This window comes from Galeopterus variegatus, unplaced genomic scaffold, assembly GCF_000696425.1.
Source record: "Galeopterus variegatus unplaced genomic scaffold, G_variegatus-3.0.2 Scaffold6816, whole genome shotgun sequence".
NCBI lineage: Eukaryota > Metazoa > Chordata > Mammalia > Dermoptera > Cynocephalidae > Galeopterus > Galeopterus variegatus.
Window position 1 is genome coordinate 89,827 of NW_007732927.1, and position 24,940 is coordinate 114,766.

The following is a 24,940-nucleotide window of genomic DNA, read 5'->3' on the forward strand; positions in this document are numbered from 1 at the left end:
GTCTACAAGTGAGTTTTTTTTTTTTTCCTTTTTGTCTTTTTTACTGACCGGTAACAGGATCGCAACCCTTGGTGTTGCGCCCGCACCGCGCTCAGCCAGTTAGCGGGAACCAGTCTCCACATGGGATCCGAACCCTCGGCGGGAGCACCGCCACGCTCCCACGTGGCACACTCTCCAGTGCGCCACCGGGCTGGCCCTACAAGTGAGTTTTTTGAAGATTAGAAACAAACTGATATCTATTGTTCTTCAGTTTATTTTCAAACATAATTTTCTAAGTGACAGCCTAACTACCCTTTATTCTTCAGGTCTTAGCTTAAAAATTGCCTTCTCAGGCCTTTCCAGCACAGTAATTTGAAACAGTCTTGTCTATCGTGTCTGTCTGTTTGCTGTTTCCTTCCTTCATGGCATTCTTTTGTCAGGATGTATTTTCTTTCCTCCACTAAAGAGTGATCAGAGACAGGATCCTAATTTTTTGTTGACCACCAAAGTACCTGGTTCAGAATCCACTTAATAAAAAAAGCCAAATGCATAAATGAATGAATGTAGGTGTAAGAAGGTAGAAAACTGAAGGGTAATACAGTAAAGCTCTATTAGTTTCTTACTTAAACAATTAAAATGTGAAAAGTGTATTTAGCAGTCAATATATTTGTCATATTTGAAACTGTGCTTTCTACTTCCTTTGTTATTTTCCCCTCTTTTCTCTGTTCTCCAAGGCCCCTGTCTTCCTTCATGCAGGAAAGAAAAAAGCAGAAACAAAAGCTAACCTTAATTGTAGTCGTGTGTGCTCCAGGGTACTCTTTTTCTTCCAGTGTTGACCATCTTTCTATAAATTTAGATACCAAAGAATCATCATAGTCCACTATCTGAAATCCAGAGACGTTTGCACCTCCAAACTGAATTTTTAACAGATCTCCATCAGTAAATCCCTAGACACAGAATACATTTATGTCATGCTTTCTAGTTGGGAGCCAAACCAAATGTAGCATTTACCAAATAACTCTATACAGTATCATTTTACATATTTCAAAGAACACATGAGAAATAAGCCTACAGAAAATGTTTCATGTATTAGCTAATGCTCTTCAGCACACAGAATCATGTTGGTATCATAGTGGCTCCTTAATGCATATTGATTGATCATCCCATGTAACACTCATGGTTGTACTTGCATAAAAGTTCTGCATTTTACTGAGAAAACTTCCATGCATAAAGATTGATATTTATTGAATCTACAACAGAGTACCACCATGTGGTTATAGATACTTAATAACATTATACTAATTCTCCAAGAGCTATAACCTTATGAGCAAGTTATTTCTGTCTAAATTGCTCATTTGCTCGGGTGACATAAACATCTTTAAAATAAGGATGGAAGGTACTAAATGCACAGTCATTATTAGAGGACAATTGGACAATTTCACATTAAGCCTGAAACAAAATTTTTAAAATATATTAAATTTTATAAATTAATTTATCTTCATTATCAGAATGAATTCAGTCATTACTAAAAATATCAAGTGGTGTTTCCATTGATTTCAAATATTGTTCTGTCATGAATGTCAATCTAAGTTTTACAGTATAATACCTCAAAGATTAATTATGATTTCAGTGTATCATATTGTTACATTTTATGATTATTCTTTATCATTCTTCATCAGAGTTAAAATTATCTTGAGTTACATATAGATCCCCACACCCCAAAATATAGGAGAATCATTTCTTTGTTGTTGATATTAAGAACAATATATATTTTTATATGTTTTATCTGAGACGAGGGTAATTCTTTTTATTGGCTCACAATTTAGCTTTTTCATTTATCTAAATAATGCAAATAGTGTGAAATTGTATACAACAAAAATCACAGATTCTCTGCTCTACTTCACCCATGGTCCAGTTAAGCTTCTTCAAAGCATTCAATTTCAATATTTTTGTTTCTCATGTATTTACCTCTGTATTTCTGCATGACACACTTTCTTAATTTATCAATTTTAGATATTTTAATTGAGCTTTTGTTTATCCCACATGACTATGTAACTCACTTATATAACCAAACCATTTATCTCTTTACCCATTTTAACCAACATTCACTGTTTAAATATTTATAACAGTGTAATTTGTAGTAAAGCCAAATAATGTGCTAGAATTGCATTTTTTTCCTTGAAAATTATTTCATCCCAGTGTTAATTAATTTTTTTTACTGCTAGAGGTCTCTAAATGCCTGCCTTTATTTTTTCCCAGTTGCTCCATGAAAATACTTCATGTGCGTGAGGAAAGCTTTTTTAAAACATCAAATACTCAAACATGTCAGGTTATCTATTTCAATTTTTTTCCTGCAGATTTAATTTCTAGGAGACCTCCTTCTCAGTGCTGCCATCTGACTTGGTTCCTCTTTCTGACTACTCTGTCGCTCCTCCACCTTTCTGAGTTAAATCCCCTATTTCCTTGCTCACATTCCTCTCTCTCTGGCTTGACCCCTTTCCTCTGCTAGAGTCCTCCTATGACACATTGGAGGTCAATTTTTTGAGACACTGCACGTCTGAAAAATAACTTTATTTTACCCTGACAACTGATTAGTATTTTGTCTCTGTATAGAATTTTAAGTTGAAAACCTCATAATCTGAAGTCATTGTCCTGTTGACTTCACATTATTTCTATTGAAAAATGTCTTTCTAATTGTTTGCTGTGTGTGATCTGTTTCCCATTCATATCCACCCCCATGTAATCTGCCAGAAACTTGTAAAATCTCTTTATCTCTGAAATTCCATGATGATATTTTCACCACAAGACTTTTATTTCATTATTGTGTGTATTCAATGGGCAGATTTGTGTTATTCAATTCTGGAAATTTTTCCAAACTTTTTTTTAGAACATTTTTCTTTCCAGTTTTATCTTCTCTATAAAATATCTATTATTTAAATATTGTAACCCTTAGATTAAAGATCTAAATCCCTTACAGCTTTATTTTTTTTTTTTCTATTTTATATTGTGTTTTCATTTAGTTATATAATTTGGAAGATTTTCCTAACTTTATTTTCAAACTTGTGTAATTTAACTTGTTATTTTAGGAAACAAGTTAACTTTCCAGAGTTCTTTCTTATCTCCTTTTTCATCTTTTTATCATATTATATTTCTCTTTCTTATGGATAAAGTATTTTATGTCTCTGCAGATTACAATTTTAAACATTTTTCTCATGTTCCCTGCCATATTTCTGTTTGTTTGTTGGTGTTGTATCCTTCATGGCAAAGACTTTTCTTAAATGCCTGCTTATGCTTGGCTATTTAAGAGCAAAACATTAACACATTTCTTGGAATTTCCATGCACGTGGGTGAGGCTCCGTAATGAATATGCTTCACTGTTAGGTAGATGGTCATGTGGGGTGGGTGAATAGTAATGTTTTTTGTCTGTATCTGGAGTCATTTTTCATGGGTCATTCAATTCCCTCAGGATCTTCCAATCTCCTACATAAGTGTATATACATGGATAAATTCTACACACAGGATGGTGGATGGGGGATGGCGAGATTCAGAATCCCATAGGGAGACTTTCACTCAGTTGCCCTGTTTTTTAGCTCATGCCTCTGAGTCTGAAGAACTTCTCTAATTCATATTCCCTAGATAGTATTATCAAGAGAAGTGGGTGTTTAGTGACCAGGTCTTATAGTTACCTGGTTGTTCAGATTGTGTGGAAGGAGTACTTGGGGTTTCCAATCATTCCCTATGGCCTTTAAATCAAGTCCCTTCTACCAGGGGCTCTTAGTGACCCACCCAGGTTTCATGGATCCATTTTACAGGTGCAGTTGCTGTGTCAAACCTCTAGGAGATCCCCCTGCTTTGGCCAATGGCTCACATGTGTAACCTTTCCAAGGAATTGATCTTGAAAAATGGAAGAACACCCTCAGGTCCCTTGGTAAATGGCAATAACTAACTAGAATCTGGGAACACATGCCACTCTACCATGCCTCAGGTTGGAAGAATACACTGCAATTTATGCAACAGAGCACCCCAAAGGATCAGACTGAACCCAAATCTCAACTGAAACCATGTACTAACTTAGTTCTTTTTACCTCACTGTCTTGCTTCCTTCACTCCCTTAACAGATTGCTCCTGAAAGCACTTACTCAATAATGTGCTTCTAGAGAAACGAGTAAGAGCTCCACACCACAATCTTGCTTCCTGTGGTTTCTGGTTCTGCTAAGAGTGAATCTCACAGGGGTTCTGCGGAATGAACAGCTTTGCTCCCTGTCTGTATCCCACGCTGAAGGCACTTTTCGTTTTATCTTTCTTCTATTTGCTATGCCATGTATTCATCCTGTATCTGCTTTGCGTCCTAAAAAAATATTGTTGACTTTTTGCATCTGTTGATTTTTTTCCTATTTCCTTTTTCTTTAAGTTTTATAAAATTTTTATTCTTTTACTGTCATTTACTTTGGTTTTACTACAAATGACACTTTCATCTGAAACCCTGAGTAAGGGTTTAAGCTGGCCTCAGTGAGGATCTTTATTTCTCTAAGTTTTCTTTCTTTTTTTTTTTTGTTCTTCTCTGAAACTGTTTAACTTATGAGAAGCAGAAGAGGACAAAAAAGAGAATGAATCACAGTAGAGGTCAAGGGTTAACAGTACAGATGGCAACAACNAACCCTGAGTAAGGGTTTAAGCTGGCCTCAGTGAGGATCTTTATTTCTCTAAGTTTTCTTTTCTTTCTTTTTTTTTTTCTTCTCTGAAACTGTTTAACTTATGAGAAGCAGAAGAGAAGGACAAAAAAGAGAATGAATCACAGTAGAGGTCAAGGGTTAACAGTACAGATGGCAACAACTCATCAAATTAAAAGTGACACTGCTGTTCCTAGAAATTTACTTGCAGAGATTTAGAACACTAGGTAAGTCTCCATTAATAACCTGTAAAAATCTAAAACTGTAGCATGTAAACCTGTAAAGTCATTAGCACTGTAAAACCATTACTTTATAGAGAGTTAAATCTTTGGAAGTAGCAGGGTTGAAGAATGACTGGGTCCCCTTATGACCACTTCTTCATCACTTTACATACACATTACCCTTTTGTATGCTGTATCAAGAACTTAATCACAGCTTGTGTTTTAGGAGCCTAACCAAGCAGTCAGCAGCTCCTGGAGAAATTAACCAGTAATAATACCTGAGGATTTTTTTTTTTATCTTTTATAGCCATGTACTCTAACATTCATTAGACCTGCCGCAGGGGAAAAGAGACATTCTCAATCAAGAGTTTGAAAGATGAAAGCCCTTCTGCTTCGGATGGCTTTCTTCAATTTTAAAGGTCAGTGAAAGTTCCAAGTGTCCTCTAACTTCCCAGAAACTGTGGCACTATGCAGACTTTTGAACTTGTCAATTCACTAAAAGTTCCATATGGTGAGAAAATCTAGTATTCAGAAAAGGAAAAACAGAACTTGAATTCAGATAAAATAGTAGGTAGATTTCTCCCTAGAAGCATGACAGCATCAAGTATTGCTTTTTCTCTCTTTTGTTTTTTACTTTGGCCATTCGAACACTTCTTTCCCTTTTCACAGAAGCAGATATCAGCTCTCAAATTGATGAGCCACCAACTGTCGTTATTTCTCAATGTTCCAATATAATCTTCTCCATCTGGACATTTTTAAAGATCACAGCTTTCAATGTGGCTCTGTGCTGTTCGTCAAATGGCACAATTCACACAGGGGACTGACTGTCCAGGCTGTTCCCTGCGCAAATGAAGTTCTGATTCAGACGGACTACAGAGCTTCATCTAGATTAACTCTTGCTTCTCCATAAGGAGTCCTTTAGGATCTGCTTAATACACTCTAAAAAAAAAGTCCTAGAGAATGTTGATAGTAGCTAGCCATTTCATTGCCAAACAGAAATTTCATCTTGAACAATCAACTCCCGATTGCACGGAGGCTTGAGATTTAATATTCTAAGTCACTGATATCACCTTCCAGTAAAAACAATGTCAGTTGTAAGGTTGTTAAGTTTTGTTTTGTTTTGTTTTTATCTCTTCTGTCACTACTAGAAATAGTATCTTGAGATGTAACAACCTGGTACTACAGAAACCATCACATAAATCTACATTTGTGTAAACAAGAAATGTTTTCAGAGTGCTATTACCCTGTCCAGAATAAGCTCTTGTTCTCTGCTTGTCTCCCCCTTTTTCTCACTTTTTTTCTCTGAAGTTGTGCATGGAGTTGGGGAGGAGGGGTCCCTCAATCCCACAGGATTATATTTACTTAAAAAACATAACCGTTGTTACAGTAAAGGCCTAAGCTTATTTTACTGCTAATTTAAAAACTATTTGAAAACAAAAATTTCTAATGATAATTCTAAATTGACTCTGACTATACTTAAGAGAGAAAAATATAACTAACCACTCTATTGTTTCAGTATAATCTTCATTTGACAGGAATCCCAATGAACAAATGAAAGGCTATAGGAATTTAATTTTTATTTTGTTACTTCTACTCTTATAGGTAAGTAAGAAATCAAAAATAAGTCATATATAATATATCAATATTCTAGATATTCCCAGGTTTAATTTTGCACTAAGATATACTCTTACTAATGTGCATTTATTTCAAATGTCATATAGTTAAAAACTTTAAAGGAATGTGTGAAGGGTAAAGTTTATAAAACACAATGACAGTGAGAAACAAGAAGAAATTTGGATAATTAAACTTTACATATTTTTGAAATGTTTCTTTTTGTTAAAATACACTTTCTAAGACAACTTATAAGGCTTGTCAAATATTGTTCTACAAATTTATACATCATTTATAATAATAGGAAATTGATTAGAAAATGTAAAGTGGGAGTAAATCTAAAACGTAACAAATTCAGAAAATTGTTCTCACTTCTGATCAATCAAATATAATCAAACTATATTAAAAATATAAAACACCACTGATAAAATCTGGCCATTCAAAATTATGTTTTTTAAATAATACGCATATCTAATAAAATAATAAATGCCAGTTAGTTTACTTACCAGATTTGCAATGATGTAGTGGTACCCTTTAACATGTTTTCCAATAGTAATAACCTAACAAAGATAAAGAAAAAATATTTCATAAATGCAAATAATGTAAGTGTAAAATTACTGGTAATATGATCTGATTCAGAAAAAATGAAATTTTATCTACAATGAGTCTTTTTTTATAAAATATAATTATCAAATACAGAGAATATTTCTCTCAGAAAAAAGTAATAACTCGGGCCGGCCCGGTGGCGCACTGCTACAGTGTGCAACTTGGGAGTGCGGCGGCGCTCCCGCCAAGGGTTCGGATCCCACATACAGACCGGCCGCTCACTGGCTGAGCGAGGTGCGGGCGCAACACCGAGGGTTGCGATCCCGTTGCCGGACATGAAAAAAGACAAAAAGGAAAAAAAAAAAAAGTAATAACTCATTTAGTGAATAAATATTATCTTTCAAGAAGTCAATAACTGAACAAAATAATTATTTCATTTTTGTTAATAATGAAAATAAGAGCACAGAATTTTAAGAAACAAAAAACCAAAATATGTTTTTTCCTGCAAAAGCTATGTTTTTGTCTATTTAATAAAACATTAAACACCTGAAACTGTTTAACATCTGAGATTTTACATTCACACATCTATATTCAAAGATAAACACATATAGATTTATAGTACTACATACATTTAAAAAGACTATAAATAAGCATATAAAAGAATTCTTACATTGAAATATAAAATAACATTTTTATTCTAAGAATCTTGAAATGCTTATAGCTTAGTTCAATGCACATTATTGCCAGCTCTACACAGCAAAGTTTCAAAGAAGCTAATTTTTCTCCACAAATCTAAGTCAAAAATCAATTGCGAGATAAATATTTCATGGAACTAGTGGTTGTCCTGGTAATGCTCACAATAGTTTTGGACATTATTAAATCAATTTGACATTTTACTAATCTATATCAATTACTAAGATAGTAGAAATAGGTGAAATGGCCATGCCATGGTCCTGGTACATGGATATAACGTACCAGAATATAATTTCTCTTTTTCAGAAAATAATCACATCGATGGAATACATGAAATGCCAAGGCTGTACACAAAAAATTAAATCATTAGCTCACTTCCCTGGTTAAACTGTTTTAGTGGCTCCCTATTGCTTTGAGCATAATAAGCAAAATCCTAAATATGCTGCAAAGTCCAGTGCTCTTGAAATCTTCTCTAGGCTGCTTTCCATTCACTATACTCAAGTCACATTGGCCCTCTTTTAGTTTTTTGAGCACAAAAACGCTTCCTCTCATTACCTCAGGGCTTTACATATTCTATTTCCTTTTCTTAGAAAGCTGTCTCTGCCACCATATCCTTTGTCTTACTAACTTAAAGCACAATGAGTCTCAGCCCAATGGTTACCTCCTGGAAGAAGACTTCCCTGATCTTCTCTCCTCCCAAAGTCAGGTGCTCCAAAGCAATGTACTTAGTTAAAGAGCAAGGACAAAATCCTAGGAAGGATTCTACCATATGCCACTTTGATATTAAATGGTAGCTATTTGTAAGGAAGTTAGGCTTGGATTTTCTTCTAACCTATTTTTATGTAACACAACTAAATTGCCTTTTCCAAGAAACTGAACCCTCTGTGTTGAAGGGAGAATTCTGAAAAAAAAAAAAAAAAGACATCCTTGTGAATAAAAAATATATGAATTAGCATCAGCTGAATCGAGTTGATTATGTCCCTCATTTTTTCTACTGACATCTGTTGGCTCTGCTTACAGCACATTCCAGTTTCTGAATCATCCATGTTTTCCTTCTGAGAATTAAGAAAAACATAGTATAAATGGTGACACCAGTAGTCCCTATTTGAGTTTGGTGTTCATTGAGAGAGGAGGGATATGAAAATTCACTAGCTTCATGTCTATATAAAAATTAGTGTTGGCCATACTAACCAACATATCTTTGATTAATAATAACAATTACTAATGCACTAACAATGGAAAATTTGTTAATTCATAAATGTTTTTGATGGCTGAATCCTTTTCCTACCTAATTCCAGCTAGAAATAAGTACCTCCAAGGTTTTAACAAGCGTAATAAAATACCCATAGTCTAACACAATTTAATTCTATTGGCAGCATCAAGCTACTGTGAAAATAGTTTCTTCTTATCTCTGTTCTCTTGTAAAAATGAGAAAATATTTGTTAAAAACAAATATTTGTAGAATGAAAAACTAAATAGTGTTTCTTTTTCTTGAAATATACTTTATTCCTAATCTTTGAGTGATAAACTCTATTCCGTGAATAATATGCCAATCTAAACTGTTTCTATAGTTCTTATAGCATTCCATTCTTTTCACTTATAGTATATTCCATTTTTATAATTATGTATTAATTTCTGTAAGTATATCATTATTAGTCACCTTGATGTGGCCTTGTCTGTGTTCATCGTTGCTTATTTGGATCTACTGCAGTGCCTGTCTGACAAATGTTAGGCATTCCGGGAATATTTATTGAACAAATAAATGAATGAATCTAAGCCAGCCAAATGCCACCTCCTATATGAACCCTTCACCGATCATTCCTTCACTGTTGAGATAGGTATTTCCTCTTCCATGCTCCTAGATCACATTGCATTACAACTGGTAATAATGTAGTGTTGTATGTTGTACATCTTTTCTTCCCCTATGAACAGTGAGCTCATGGGGTGCGTACACCATTCCTTCTTACTTTTCTTTGCATCCCTTATTCCAGACACAGAGGGTGTCCACAATAATGTTGTTGAATAATACACCATTTGTTGTATTCACTCACTGAATACATTAAAGAGTCTTTTATATATGTGCAAAATACTCTGCATTTTGAATGGATGTCCATATAGATATTTATGTAACCATGATCAGAGATTTGCTTCAAAACATTACTTTCCAAAGATTCCCAATTTATTCTATAATTTCCCTTTTCTAGTTTTGGAAACAGTTATTTTTATGTAAGCTTTCATCAACATTTATTATGATGAGTGAGGAAGACAAATTTTTTAAAACAAAGAGTAATGAATATTATTATAATTCAGTTTTAATGAGAACTTCCTATGAAATTCAAATGAGTTTTTGAGGTTCACATTTGAACGAAAGGCGTTCAGGTGAAAAACAATCCTAACTTCATCTCTTGAGATTGGAATCAAGATATTTCTACTTAAATTATTCACTTCTCTGGCATACATTAGTTCTTTCTCATAACAAGTTAGTTTTATTCGATTATTCAATATTTCATGAGAGGTCCATTTTGTATGTCTTAGGGCCTGTATTATTTTATATCAATTAGGGCTTCATCAACATTTACGTCTGCAGAATGTTAGGTGTTGTAAAATTAATAAATCTAATTTTTTTCCTTAAAGCCAAGAAGGGCCAAGAAATGCATAACCAACTGGGTATTTTCCTTACAGTCCTATATTATTCCAAGGAACTGGCAGTCACCATTATGGGCACACACACACACACACACATACAGTATAAACCTATACTTATATATACACACACACACATTTATTAGCTAGAAAAAGATACCAATACCAGTAAAAGACACCTTACTCAGTAAATCATGATACTGTGTCACCACCATCTCTGGTGACTTACCCTATCTGAAAAACGTGGGCGGTTTTATTTTTATCACTGCCCTATCCTGAAAGAACTTACACTGAAGCAAGGTAGTATGGTAAGCACAGATAGAAACATTTTTATCTCTGGTATCGTGTTACTCTTTCATACAGTCCAAATGGATACTTCTAGTTTAATTTTCAAATAGGCAACACAGCCTGAATGTATCTTTCCCATATATTTTAATTTCACAGATGAATGTTTTTTATAATGACACGAATCCCCTAATAAAAGGAAAAGTACTACCTCTTACAAAAATAAATACATGCTCTTTCTAGAGACATAGATTCATTTAGACAGTAATATAGGCTTAGTGGAGCATACTGTATTCCAACATTTGAAATAATCTATGCATTTCCAAAAAATTCATGCATTACTCACTTTTCCCTTAGATTCCAGACTTATTTTGACTTACTGTCTATTTCTTTATCTATAAGAAGTTCAACAGAAATAAGTTTAAACTTGCCGATTCCAAATATCAAAGTTTATGTCAACACTTACCATATAAAGCATAAAAGTCAAGAATTATATATTGAATTATTTAATGATTAATATGATATGTCAACATTACTGACAGCCGTCTGTTATTGCTCACTGAAGCCAGAGATAATTTAATCAACGATCGTTGCTGTATCCTACACATACTATTAAGTAAAAACTGCTGTTCAAGCACCTTACACAAACACTCCGTGCAAATGCTGACACTGCATGCATATTCTATATTTGGTGCCATTAGAAAACAGAGAGTAGCAAACCTGGTCTACAATGTCGTTTACTTTATCCCGTTCACAGTCCAGAATCACACGTCGTTCCTTTTTTAACTCCAGATCTTGAAAAAGTGAGCGGTAGGTCTCATCTTTCTTGTCATTGTTAATGTTTCCCACATTGATAGCAGTCACTTGCCATTTCTTTTCAGCAGCAGAATCCAGCACAGCTTGCAGCGTTGATAAGCCTAGGAAGGCAAGGAAAAAATGATGACTGATAAACATACTTGAATAACTGTGTTGTGAAATTGCCAGTGAATATATTTTTAAGGGTGATACATGTGTTCAACTAAGGAGATGTTGACTCCTAAGGAAAAGCTACAGCTACAAGCTTTATCAACATCTACTTACGTCTGCCTCATATCAGAACCTCATTACTTAAATGCTACTGTTCGGACTAAAGGAGTTATTGAGGGAAAATAGCATCCCTGAATCTGAGCCTAAGAGCCAATAATCTCTATAAGGCTGCTAAATTTTCTCCTATTGTTTTCTAGTTTCTTTCTTTTTTTTTTTTTTTTTTTTTTCCTGCAGCCCTCTGTTATTTCATTTTTTGATATTGGGACTGATCCCATAGAGATTAAAGTGTTCAACTATTAACCAGATGATGTCAGTTAGTTCTCTAGTACAGATTTATTTTATTTCCTAAATATAAGATTATTTTACTACTTGTTAATAACTTTGCTCATAGTATCATATGACTTGGAAAAAAATTATTATTATTTTTAATTGTCCTTATATTACCTCATATTTAGGACTGAGAGGGACAATAACTAGGGTGTTTATTTCCTGAAAGTTAAAATTTCAGTTTAGTACTTAGAAAAACAGCACATAAACTTGTCTTCCACATTATTTCAACTATTCACAGTCAAACCAATGTCATTACTGATATTAATAATATAATGAACAATATGAAATGAAGTCTGTAGAAAGAATTCAGAACTTATATCATCTTTCTGATTCTAAAAAGGCTGCATCATTCTCAGAAGAATATTGATTAATTTTTATCCATAAAAGGAAGGATTCACCTAATAGATTATCTCTATAACCTAAATTCACATATCAAATTTTATTTAAATCTATTTATCATGACAAAAATAATCAATTATAAATTTTGTTGAACAATATTTCAACCTAGGAAAAAAATCTTTAAAAATTTTATGGATTCAATATTGGCCCAAAAATGTGCAAGATGAGCCTAGAACAACTTGTGATACCAGAAAACAAGGAAGCTCGTCAAAACCATCAGTATTGTGTCAAGGGACACAGGAGCCAATTTGAAGAGGATCTCTTTAAATAAAGATAGGAAAATTTGAATATCAATTAGAATAATAATTATAAAAGACTTAAGTACATAAAATATTTTAAATCTGTGAAATTACAATATTTAAAAAATATTTGTTCCTTTGATGGATATTAGGGAACTAATTAATTATTCTGAAAACTGGTAAATAAAGGAAAGAAAATAAGTATAAGCATTTTCCCGCCTTTCCTATATGAGCTATAGTCAGGGTAATAGCAAATTAATGCAGGTTTTTCTTTTTGGAAATACTCCAGCTAATACATGATGAATAAATACAGTTTTAAAATTGTCACCATTTTCTAACACCTCCTGAATTAATGCATTAAGGCAATAAACATTAACTTCTGGTCACAACACAAAAAGAGAAACAACAGAGATTATGTATCCAAATGATACTATTCAACAACTATGAAGTATTCATGCCAAAAATGTAAACTTGAATCTCATCAAGCTTCTAAATCTAACTACCAATTTATAGGAATATATGGCAGAGAGTAATATGTTAAACACCACAGTGTTACAATCATCAGAATCTGGACTGTGGAAAAGTCTACATTGCATTGTAAAAATCCTAAAAGACATATAAACCAATTGTGATATATGGAATTCATTTTTTTTTATATGGAATTCATTTTTAACCTGCTTCAAATAAACAGTAAAAAAGATGATATTAATAAATTATTGTTAATTGTCTAGGTATGCTAATGATATTGTGGTTATATTTAAAATAAGAAAATTATATTTTTCGAAATAAACACTGAAATATTTACAGATGAAATGACATAATGTCTGGTATTTGTTTCTAAATAATTGCAGAGAGCAGAAGGATATAGATAAAACAAAATTGCCCATATTTAGTCATTAGTAAAGCTGGGTTAGAGTGCTCATGAGTCTTCATATTATTTTGTCTATTTTTTTATTTAAGATATTTCATAGTAATGTCCATCATCAGATGATTGAATGAGGAAACTGGTATTCTACTCTGCTATAAAAAAGAATGAAATACTACCATTTGCAACAACAGGATGGACTTAGAGAAAATTATATTAAGTGAAACAAGTCAGGCGCAGAAAGAGAAATACCACATGTTCTCACTTATTTGTGGAAGCTAAAAATAAATAGATAGATAAATAAATAAATCGATCGATCGATCGATAGATAAACATACAAACAAAGGGTGGGTGTGGGAAGAAGACACAACAATCACAATTCCTTGTACTTGTTAAGACAAGTGAACAGATATGATGGGGGGAGGGGAGAAAAGGAGGGGGAAGAGGAACGGGTAAAGGGACATGAAAATCAACTGCAATGTATACTGAGGATTAAAATAAAATAAAATATAAAAAAATAAAAATAAACATTAAAAATAATTTACTTTTATTTCAAAATGGAAAATTGAACCATACACTGAACTTAAAGTGATTTTGGGGGGAGAGGGCAAAACAACAAAATTAGTTTTCTGCATTCAGTCTTGTAACAAAAGATATAGATAAACATGAATTTCTCAAGGGACAACGTAAGGAGACCAAATGCCATTTTAAAAACTTTCAGTGATAAAACTTTACAACACATCACAGATCGTCTGTGATTTCCATTCACTAGAGGTAAATTAAATCCTTCCATGCTACAATTCAAGTCCCTTTCCTGTTTTTTCATCAGTAGAGATACAACACACACAGCTGGTCATCGTGATCAATTCAACAGCCATCATTGTAAATGAAAACAGCTATTAAGTCTATCTAGTTTTTTCTCCAAGTAGGAGAAAATATATCTAAATTTTTAAACCTCTTCCATGCTCTAGGTCTTACTTTTGCACAATCTAATTACTGTACAACTCTCCCTTTTCACCTTCTTAAAAATATTATATTCATGGATGATACTCTATATGTTATCTACATATTAGCATATAGCAATTACCAGTGAGCTTCCTCTATTTTATACCGTATTTTATTTTGTTTTTATTAAATTATGAACTTTATGACCTACTAAAAATGTAAATGGTGATGCTTTTGATACTCTGTCCCATATTTCAACATATACGAGTATTACAAGAAATTTTAAATATAAATAACAATTTGTAAATGGACTCCATTAAGTGATAATTCTAAACCTAAAATTTATCAGCAGTTCACCTTGTCAAAGAATATGAAGATGATGTATAAAATCAATAAAAATGCATTTAAATAAATTCATTTGACTTTCATCCTATATGTCAAAAGTGACATAGAGTTGGTATAGATTCTCTGTTATTAAAACTCTCAGGATTAATATTTTGTGATGTGCAGAACATAACAAAAATTACATTTATTTATTAAGAAGATAAACTGCTCAAGTAATGCTACATCAGACTTGATGAATTTAGTTTAGTTTAAATCACCTCCTAAGGACAGCCAGAAGTAATTGACAAACGATAGCACTGTCTGACTCACAATTTGAAGAGACTGTTATCTTATTCTTAGTAACCCATTTGGTTAGTTTTTGATTTTCTCTGTGATAATAACTGGACCTCTCAAATACTCTCTCAACTTATCTCATTCTTCATAACTAACCGTTTTGTATCAAGTCTGATTGCTTTATAATTAATAGATCATTTTTAACTATAAAAATCACTAAACATGTATGTTACAACTATGAAGATAAAATTAAACTCTTCGAACAAAAGAAAATTCCATGCTCTTGGTCTCTCAGTACCATATTCTAATTAGTGGAGAAAGTATCACTTGAGATATGCCTCTTTCCCTTCCACGCAAAGTAGCACAGAAGTTTTCTTATAAATACATTCATTCCCTAATTCAAAATATGAATTTGTATGGACAATGGGAGTTTTCTATAAACACTGATTTATTTAAATTACTAGTAAGTAATTATTCCACTCTAATATCCATACCACTATATCAGAATATTTAGATTTCTATTGCAGAGACTGATTTCTTGTTACAGAATTACTTTTAACAAAGAAAACTGCTGAGTTACACAGCTGTTCATTTAAAAAAAATTTAAATCTGGAAAATTAACTATTCCTCCTAATAAATAAATATATTTAAAATATGGTATGTTCTCAAAAACCTCAAATATAGCACAAGAGCCTAAAAGTAAGTTCTAAACTCTACTGAATTCTCAGACGTTTGGCTAAAATAATGAACTGCAAGACTAAAATATCATTAAATTGGCAGATCTTCATGTGCTTGTTGTTACCAACTGGCTATGGCTGTATATACTATTTGTTAGCTGACAATCTCCCTAAAACTATCAAAATATTGCTAGCAGTAGGGGACAGTCTTATTTTGACCTAGTGTTAAAACTGTGACATGGTTACAGAAAAGCCATTGGCCTAAAAACAGGTGAAGTCTGTGTCTTCCTTTGCACATAAGAGGTGAAATTAAAAATGATTACTGCCAAAAGGTATATTTCATTCAGATCATGTCTTTCTTAAAAATATTTTCTTTGTTCCATTTAAAATCCACTGTCCCTGTTCTTTCAGGCATAGAAATTAATATTTATGATTATTAAATCATGGCAGCATGCCTAGGCCAGATTAGATTAACACATATTTCCCTCACCAGCTTTCTCAGGAACATCAGAAAAGAAATTTACCATTTGGAAGCATTTTTGTTCTATGCATGGTGTTTTCTTGGAACTGGAATCAAAGTGCCTCCCCTTCAAGTGACAAATAATGTCGCTCGAAATTAAAACTAAGACATATAGATGTACAGCCTCAGTCTTTTTACCTATTGCCTATAGAAATGTATTACCTTTCCTTGTTGACACTGAGCCAATACATAAAAACCACATTTTTGACTGTTTTGATTCAAATTTACTACACATATATCCAAAGACAAAACTATAATATTTAATGCATTAAATAGGTAACTTCATTACTCTATAGAAAAAAATACATTGAAGGTCTATCTCCCTACTCTGTGGAGTAGTGATATGCAGCTTTTAGGAAAGGCATTGGGTTATCAAGGAGTTCCAGGCTGCTGCAACATAGCCTAGGAAAAGAGAAGTCACCAGCAATCCTAAAAGTTCACCTGACACCAGATGAGCCATTTCAGCACTCCTCCCACCTCCTTGACTAACTTAGATTAGTCAAGGATGTTTCTGTACACAGATAAGGATGCATCCATGCCCTCCCTTGTTTATAACTGAGATCTAGTCTCTTGACTTGCTGCTCAGCATTCAGAAGGAAGTTCCAGAAGCAGGAAGGATTTCATTGCAGTCTCAGTTAAGGGTAGTGCAATGAAGCAACACAGAACAATTTAAGTCCTTTTCATCTAGTTCATAATCAGGGAAGGATGCTGGGGAATCATTTTCATGCTTGGGCCCTATGCTGTTCAAAAGAATATTAATTTATATATTTAGGCATTAAAATTTAACACTATGTTTACCCTACCCAGACTCTCAGAAAAGTAAAGATTATTAGAACCAGAACAAAACCATGTAATCAAGGGGGTGGAGAAAGTGCCATATCAAGAATAGATCAAATATTTTGAAACTGAGGCATGTAGAGAGATAAGTTGAGAGACGAAACCATGGAATCTATTTTTGAAAACAGTTAATATCAATAAAGGGAACATAAGTGCATTCTCCAAATCATGTTACTCTAAAGTATAAAGGCCCCTCGTACAAGTGTAAGAGAACTGGGTTAAGGTCCAAAGGAAAGAAACCAGTTACTTGAGGAATGCATGAATAAACTATCTTAAATGTAATATAATGACAAAGCCATAAAAAATTGTCATTAATTAGAAAAAGCCAGATAGTAAAAATCCCATTTCCATGAGTCAATAAAACATTACACAAAGGTCAAGTCTTTTGCTAATATTTTGAGTATCTGAAAATAGCTTCAGATGAAAAGCCAGTGTAATACTCTTCACATTAAAACATCAACAGCTACTTGATAACACCTTGAAAATATATCCATAAGGTCATTTTGGCTTTAATACATAATTACTTAATATTATCACTCTAATGTTCTCTCAACAGATGCACTTGAACTCAAATCAATTTGTATAATTTAATAATTGGAGATTATCTCATCACTTCAATTTCATTTAATATTTCTAAAGTATTAACAAAATCATTTTAGCGTGTCACAGATTCTTTTCACAAGTATATAAGTCCATCCATCTTCACCCAATTCCCCAAAGCCTATCTCTCTCAGTATCTCTCTTCAAAATTAGTTTTTCTTTTTCTGTTTATGTCAGCTGTTGTCTATCTGAATTTTCTTAAAAGTGCAGTTTTAACTAGATTGAGTAATAGTGAGGGGGGAGATGAGAGTGAAGTATGTTCCTAAACTAAAAATGCCACCTTCAACCTTTGCAAACAGTAAAGAGAATTCATCTGCTGATTCTTCAGTTTGGCAAGCAAGATTTAGCCTCTAATATGCTCTCAAGCTTAAAATACACTTATGTCTAACTCATTTATTAACACTATTCAATGAACATCAACTCTGTTTCAAGCATTATCTGTGGCACTGGGTAAGCAGCTATGAACCATACATGCAGTGTGCTGTGCAGTGCCTGGACATTACCTTCTTGGAGCTTATAGCTAGACCGTAAATATCAAACATAATGCTTAGCCCATGTGAATAAAATAGTTCCTGGAGCACAACAGGAGCTCTATAAGTAGTTCTTGAGTGACACAATGAACACCACTTTTAGTTACAAATTGTGATAAGTCCTACAAAGGAAAAGAAGAGATTGCTTTGAGAGACAACAACAGCATGAAAAGAATCTCTGAAGAAAAGATATATACTGGGGCTGGCTGGTTAGCTGAGTTGGTTAGAAAATGCTACTGATAACACCAAGGTGTAGGGTTCAATCCCTGTACCAGCTAGCTAGCTGCCAGAAAAGAGAGAGAAAGAGAGAGAGAGAGAGAGAGAAAGAAAGAAAGAAAGAAAGAAAGAAAGAAAGAAAGAAAGAAAGAAAGAAAGAAAGAAAGAAAGAAAGAAAGAAAGAAAAAGAATTAAGCCATGTGCAGACATTTTGGGGTGAATGAGTCTGGTGCATCTGAGAAACTGAGGATGGTCAAATGGATTTACTTTAGTGAGTGAGCAAGACAGAAAATACATTGGAAAGTTGGGTGGGAACTGGGTATTTTAAGACATTAAAGCTATGCTAAGAATTTTAATTTTATTTTCATTATAGTGAGATGCATTGAAGTGTTTTAAGCAAGAGAGTAATGTGGTCAAAAAAATTTAAAATACTTCTGGCTATTTTCTGGAAAATGCATTAAAGAGAGACAAGTGTGTAATTGGAGAGATGAGGGACTGAACCTGTGATGGTGGATTGGCCTGAAATGATGACAATGAAAGAGCAGAGTTTCTAGAGGTACAATATACTTTGATGGTACAAATCACAACAATAGGCAGCAAGGGTGAAAGAGCTATTAAGAATTTGCCCAGATTTCAGGCTAGTTTTAACAAAACAAAATACTACAGGAGTTAGCAAAAAGCAAGAGGAAAGACTAAAAATAATTTGATAAGCCCAGTTGTATAAGCCCTTTTATCACATTAATAAAAAGGATGTTTCGGAATCATCCAGCACGATGAAATCTATATTTACTTTAAATGGTTATCTGTTTGGGGTTTTTATTCCTTATGGGACTAGCAAGGTTCTCCCTTTGCAAAGCAGGTGGGGGAAAGGGGGAGTTGTTGACATAGCAAGTTTTTTTCAGCTTGTATAGTGCTGACTGGCTTTTCCACTGAGATTTCTCATTCCCAGGACTAGGAGGACAGGGCAGAGAATGGGACACCTAGCCTGAGCATCCTGACTCAGGATCGCTGCAGCAAATGACTACAAACGGATCAATGAAGAATTGACTGACGGCTGGCATGCATCTTGTCTGCCCTTGTGGGGTCACAAGGTGCCCTATCTTGGTCGAAACAGGCTTCTGGTTTTTGTCTGAACCTTTAAATATTCCAGGAAACAAGCTGCTGAAGTAAGCACACAGTGTGATGCTTAGGGGTTCTGACAGTAGTGGCTCTTAATCCTTGTCACTTTGATTAGGGATAGTCTCTCCAGAAAAACATACATAACGAACGTACACACAAAATGTTTCATACGACTTAGGAGGGACACAGACTCACTGACGCCCAATTAGGGATGCAAGAATAGTTAAGAATGTCTGAGATTCTATGACGTGTAAGTCACGCAGGTCTGCTAAACAAAACTTCATAGCAAGTGATATGGGAAATGTAAAGGAACTACCTCCCTCCAGAATCTTTAGTATAATGAGGCAAGCCTGGCATGCTAATCAAAACATCCCACCATCAGAGCTTTACTCTGATATGTCTGGTATCAGAGACCTGTGTTCCAGCTGTATCACACATCGACTGATCATGAGCAAATCCTTCAACCTCTCTGGTATTCAGGAATCTTATTTTAAAGCATGAGTAATAATGCTACCTGCCTGATAAAACTTTTGTATGTAATGATATTTAATAACCATAAATTACAATAAAAGTTCTTATTTATACGAGTAGTTCAATTTTACTTAAGCCATTTCATTCACCTTGGACTAATAATGTAGTCATCATAGGGTCTTAGCTACTGATACCAGAAATTGCTTTTTACCTTACAACATTTGGACATCGGGTTGACAGAGTCCATCTCTGTAAATTATACACTCATAGCTTTTTGTTGTTGTTTTGTTTTAAATATGTTTCTCAGGCTTCAAGTTGCATTATTCATTTACATAGCGAATTAATTACTTGGGCTTTAATACACCTTCATAGTGATCCCTGGGATTTAATACACCTTCATAATTCTGTGACATCAAACATAAGTGTCAAGTGTAGGTGCTGAATTTGCCCCATTACAAAGAGACAGAGATACTGTCACTTACCTCTGTCACTGTCATAGAGATATGCAAACTTGTCCCATTGATAGTACTCAATCAAGCTAAGGAGTGCTCCTTTGAGGTCAGGTCTCATCTGAATGACAAATGGATGTGTTCCATCTGTTGGGAAGCTGGGAGTGATGAAGGACACATGGAGCGTGCCACAGAATGATGTGATGGTATTTACAGACTTCTTGTCATAAAAGCCAAAAATAGCATAGACGCCTCTTGAAAACTGGGAGCAGACTAGAAGAACAGGGGAAATAGAAAGGACAGATCATTGCAATTGTCATACAATCATATGGATTTGCTTGAAACTTAACATCCTTTTCCATAAAATACAAAACAACAGACTGAAAGAGTATATCAGTGATCCATCAAGATTTATGAGCACTTGTTTACCTAGCACACTGAGGAATTCAAAAAATTATAAAGCATAATAAAGTAATAATTATGGCTACAAGAAAATACATACATTATTGTTTAACAAGTTTCATAAGTATAAACACATTTTAGAACAGATATTAAAAATGTGCAAGTAAAAATCATTAGCTGTAAGAACAAACTGTCATCTGGGATTTATACACATTCATAACAGCTCATTCCCTATAAACATCTGATTCCTTTAAAAGGCTTTATTGTATTTATGATGCTTTTATATTAAAAGGTTGGTGTGCTTCCGAAGAGTTTTAATGCTGACCAAAACCTCTTGAAGAGAAGATAGATGCCAGACTCGCATCATACACAGAGACATGTCACCTGAAAGAGACATCTCTTACCTTATGTCACTCAAGTAGCAATTAAATGAAGTTTAGAAGCCCTCATTTGAATCCTTCCCATGAACCTAACACCTCATATGTTACACAACACAGGAAACAAAGAATATTACCAGAATATTTTGGCTAAGGACCATCATTACTAAGAAAATAATAATACTGTATATGAAAGTTCTATCACTCCCACAATCCCTTATCCTCTTCCAATATTTCTATTTCAGTGAATGGCATATGATACTACTCTTTCCCACCCCCACCCCTAAAGTCAGTCCATCACTAAGTCATGCCCTTTATGATACCTGAATATACTCAAATGTCATCTACTTATTTTTCTCTCCATTCCAATCATCCTAGTTCAATACAGCATATACTTACATTTTGTTTGCCATGTTCCTGACATGGTCTGTAATACACTAACTCATTTATCTCTCATGATAATCCTTGAGATAGGAACTATTATTATTCCCAAATTACTGATAATTGTTTGCCATGTTCCTGACATGGTCTGTAATACACTAACTCATTTATCTCTCATGATAATCTTTGAGATAGGAACTATTATTATTCCCAAATTACTGATAAGAAAATTTGCACATAGAGATATTATGTGACTTATTCAAGTCAAATGAATGGTAAGTGATAGTTGCTGCATTCGAATGTAGGCATCCATATTCAGAATCCATGCTTTTAACTAATGGGTAATACTGCTTTTCTGACCTGTCCCTTCAAGTCAGTTCTCCACAATATAATTAATAATTTTGGGGGACATAAATCTGCTATCTCTCTGAGATGTATGGGTTACTTTGCTAATACTGATCCCCTGCAATGTTTCCATGGCACAGTGCTGAAGGCCACTAATCCAGGTGGCTTTGAACAAATTCATAGCTGATATTTTTCAGTCTCAGGGGTTTTGGCCCAAGGAATAGAAGTCAGACATCCAGTACCACAATCTAATAACTTGAAACATATTATCAAGCATCCTTTTAAATTCATTAGCCCCATTTGAAGGATAAGACCAATGCTATCTTTTCATTTTATTTTCTTCACAAAATTAGTTCCTCTGTAGAAAAAAAAATAGATTTGTTTGATGGATAAAAGCATTGCTAAAATATATGCAGATACTAATAGCTAATTCCAGATAATAAGTAACAGAAAATAATTTTTAGTAAGTGTTGCATGATATAAATTGAAAGGAAAGCAAGATTGGCTGTTTCTTTGAGTGGCTCTAATTTATCAAAGATTTCCTTTTTTAAAAACATTCGCTGATATTTAATTAACTTCTATCTTTCTAACATAAGGGGTTTTCTAGGATTTCTAGGTTATATTTGTGTAACATATCAATTGACCTCTCCTCTTTTTTATCATCAATCTTCTGCAGAGCAGACTCATATATGTCAGAAAGCAACTAAATGTATCTCTTTAAATTTATTTCATACCTTTACATAATGCAAAAAATGGGAATACTGTCTTTTATTCATATCCATATTTTCTGTTCTTGTCTGGGTCCAGAAGTTGAAAATAACCTTCAGTGTAGTTGATGACTATGTCCATTCTTCACATGCGTGATAAAGACCTATAATGGTTAAAACGCTTCTAGGCAATCTCTCCAGTAATTTCTTATCTTATACATGGATATGTGTGTACTGACATGTACATTTTGAATCTTAAATTTGTTCGGAAATTGATGATTCTATGTGACATATAAAATTCTCTCTGGGTCTATTTTCTTTTCTTTTCTGCAAAGTATTGTCATGTTATCCAGATACTATAGGAATATCATCCAGTAGGATTTATTACTGAGACCTCTTCTCATCTTAAGAGAGATAGCTTCTGTGATAGAAACAGCAGAAACAGCATCAGCAGAATGCATGATAAAGGATGCCACTGCTTGAATACACAGACAATGTTAATAAGGAACTATACCTTTAATTTTCCATTTGTGTTAGGCTCTAGAATAAGTTGTCAAGGGACCTCCTGGTTATTGTGGCCATCTGGAAACACTGGCTTTGGCCCAATAGCAGGCACAAGCTATACAAAACTTCATGAGAAATTACAATTTGCCTCACTCAGAAGGCACTTTTTTTCCAGGAAATTTAGCTAATTCTCCAATGAACATAATTTTACAATGGCCTTTCTCTACTGACTATCCTTGGTTTTTCTTATGGTTTGATGTCCGTCCCCTGTAAAGCTCATGTTGAAACTTAATTTCCACTGTAACAGTATTAAGAGAGTAGGAAATCTAACCATGGTATTTGAAAGATGGTATCTTTAAGAGGTGATTAAATCCTGAAGGGCTATGCCCTCATGAATAAATTAATCCATGTATGGATGAATGAATTCCTTCCTACAGGAGTAGACTGGTGGCTTTACAAGGTGAGGAAGAGAGCATGTGAACAGACTCTTGCTCCCTTGCCATGCAGTGCTCTGAGCTGCCTCAGGACTCTGTAGAGTTTCCATTGGGAAAAAGGCCCTCACTGGATGCATTCCTTTGGCCTTGGACTTCCCAGTCTCCAGAACTATAAGAAATAAATTTTCTTTATCAATTACCCAGTTTCAGGTATTCTGTTGCAAGCCACAGAAATCCAACTAATACAATCTTCCTCAACTCTCTCCTCTTATCCTTTATCTCTTCATGGCACATATTCAATTGTCTACTTGTGTATATCCTCTATTTTTCTGGATATTTCTCTCTTGATGTCCCCTTATTATACATGCAATTCACAGCCGATGGTCAACATTGCTCATTTCCCTCTCTTTAACTTTGGCCATGGCACATATTCAATTGTCTACTTGTGTATATCCTCTATTTTTCTGGATATTTCTCTCTTAATGTCCCCTTATTATACATGCAATTCACAGCCGATGGTCAACATTGCTCATTTCCCTCTCTTTAACTTTGGCCAATCATTGTCTCTGTGCCCAAGCATGATGAGGATGTCACTGAGACTTACTACCAGGAATCAGAATGCTAATATGAGCTAAGGTACTTTGCTTACCCAGCTTTCAGGGACCATATGAAGATGAAAAATTCAGCGCTATGTTTCTAACACTTCATCTCAAAATATCCAAGACTTTGCATTCTAATACTGATCCCCTCTCCCCGCAAGTATAGCATGGATACATGAGCCTGTTGACACATTACACAAGAAAATTAATTGCAGTAGTTTGGAATTACTCCTCTCTTGATTAGAAATGCAATTATTCATTTTCATCTCTACCCTATTCCCCAATAATGCCTCCAAAATTTAAAGCCATTTTCCTACCTTAGATCCATCTCTTAAAGGAGGAAGGAAGCCTTACTACCACTGAGAATATCCAAAATAATGCCATAAGCTCTGGGAATTATTCCAAAAACAACTTTCTAAAATGATTTACACAAAACACCAGTACACATCTCTGGAGGCAAAGGAAGGAGCAGAAAACCTTGCAGTTTCACCTCTAGTACCATGAAGCTATGAAACATTATTATAAATTTTTGAATGATTATGCTAATTAATATCAGAGTTGCATTAATGTCTTGTGACTCAAATCTGACTGCAAAGGAGTAGGTAAAGATGCTCCTACTGAGTTCTATTTTAATTAAATATTTAATATCAACTTTAAGAAACCTAGCAAAGTCAAGTCCTTCTACAAGACACTTTAGGTCAA

General features: G+C 34.0%; 1 protein-coding gene across 1 annotated transcript in view; it reads right to left on the reverse strand.

Moving 5' to 3' along the window:
* The window catches only part of GRIA2 (glutamate receptor, ionotropic, AMPA 2), a 78,176-nt gene extending 54,243 nt beyond the window's left edge, over positions 1–23,933 (reverse strand). Inside the window, exons 1-5 of the mRNA XM_008591302.1 lie at positions 23,840–23,933; positions 20,523–20,762; positions 11,369–11,565; positions 6,988–7,041; positions 765–926 (exon numbers count right to left, since the gene is read on the reverse strand). Coding sequence (XP_008589524.1) covers positions 765–926; positions 6,988–7,041; positions 11,369–11,565; positions 20,523–20,762; positions 23,840–23,933 — 747 coding nt within the window. The remainder of the gene's footprint in view (positions 1–764; positions 927–6,987; positions 7,042–11,368; positions 11,566–20,522; positions 20,763–23,839) is intronic.
* Positions 23,934–24,940: the final 1,007 nt, after the last annotated feature.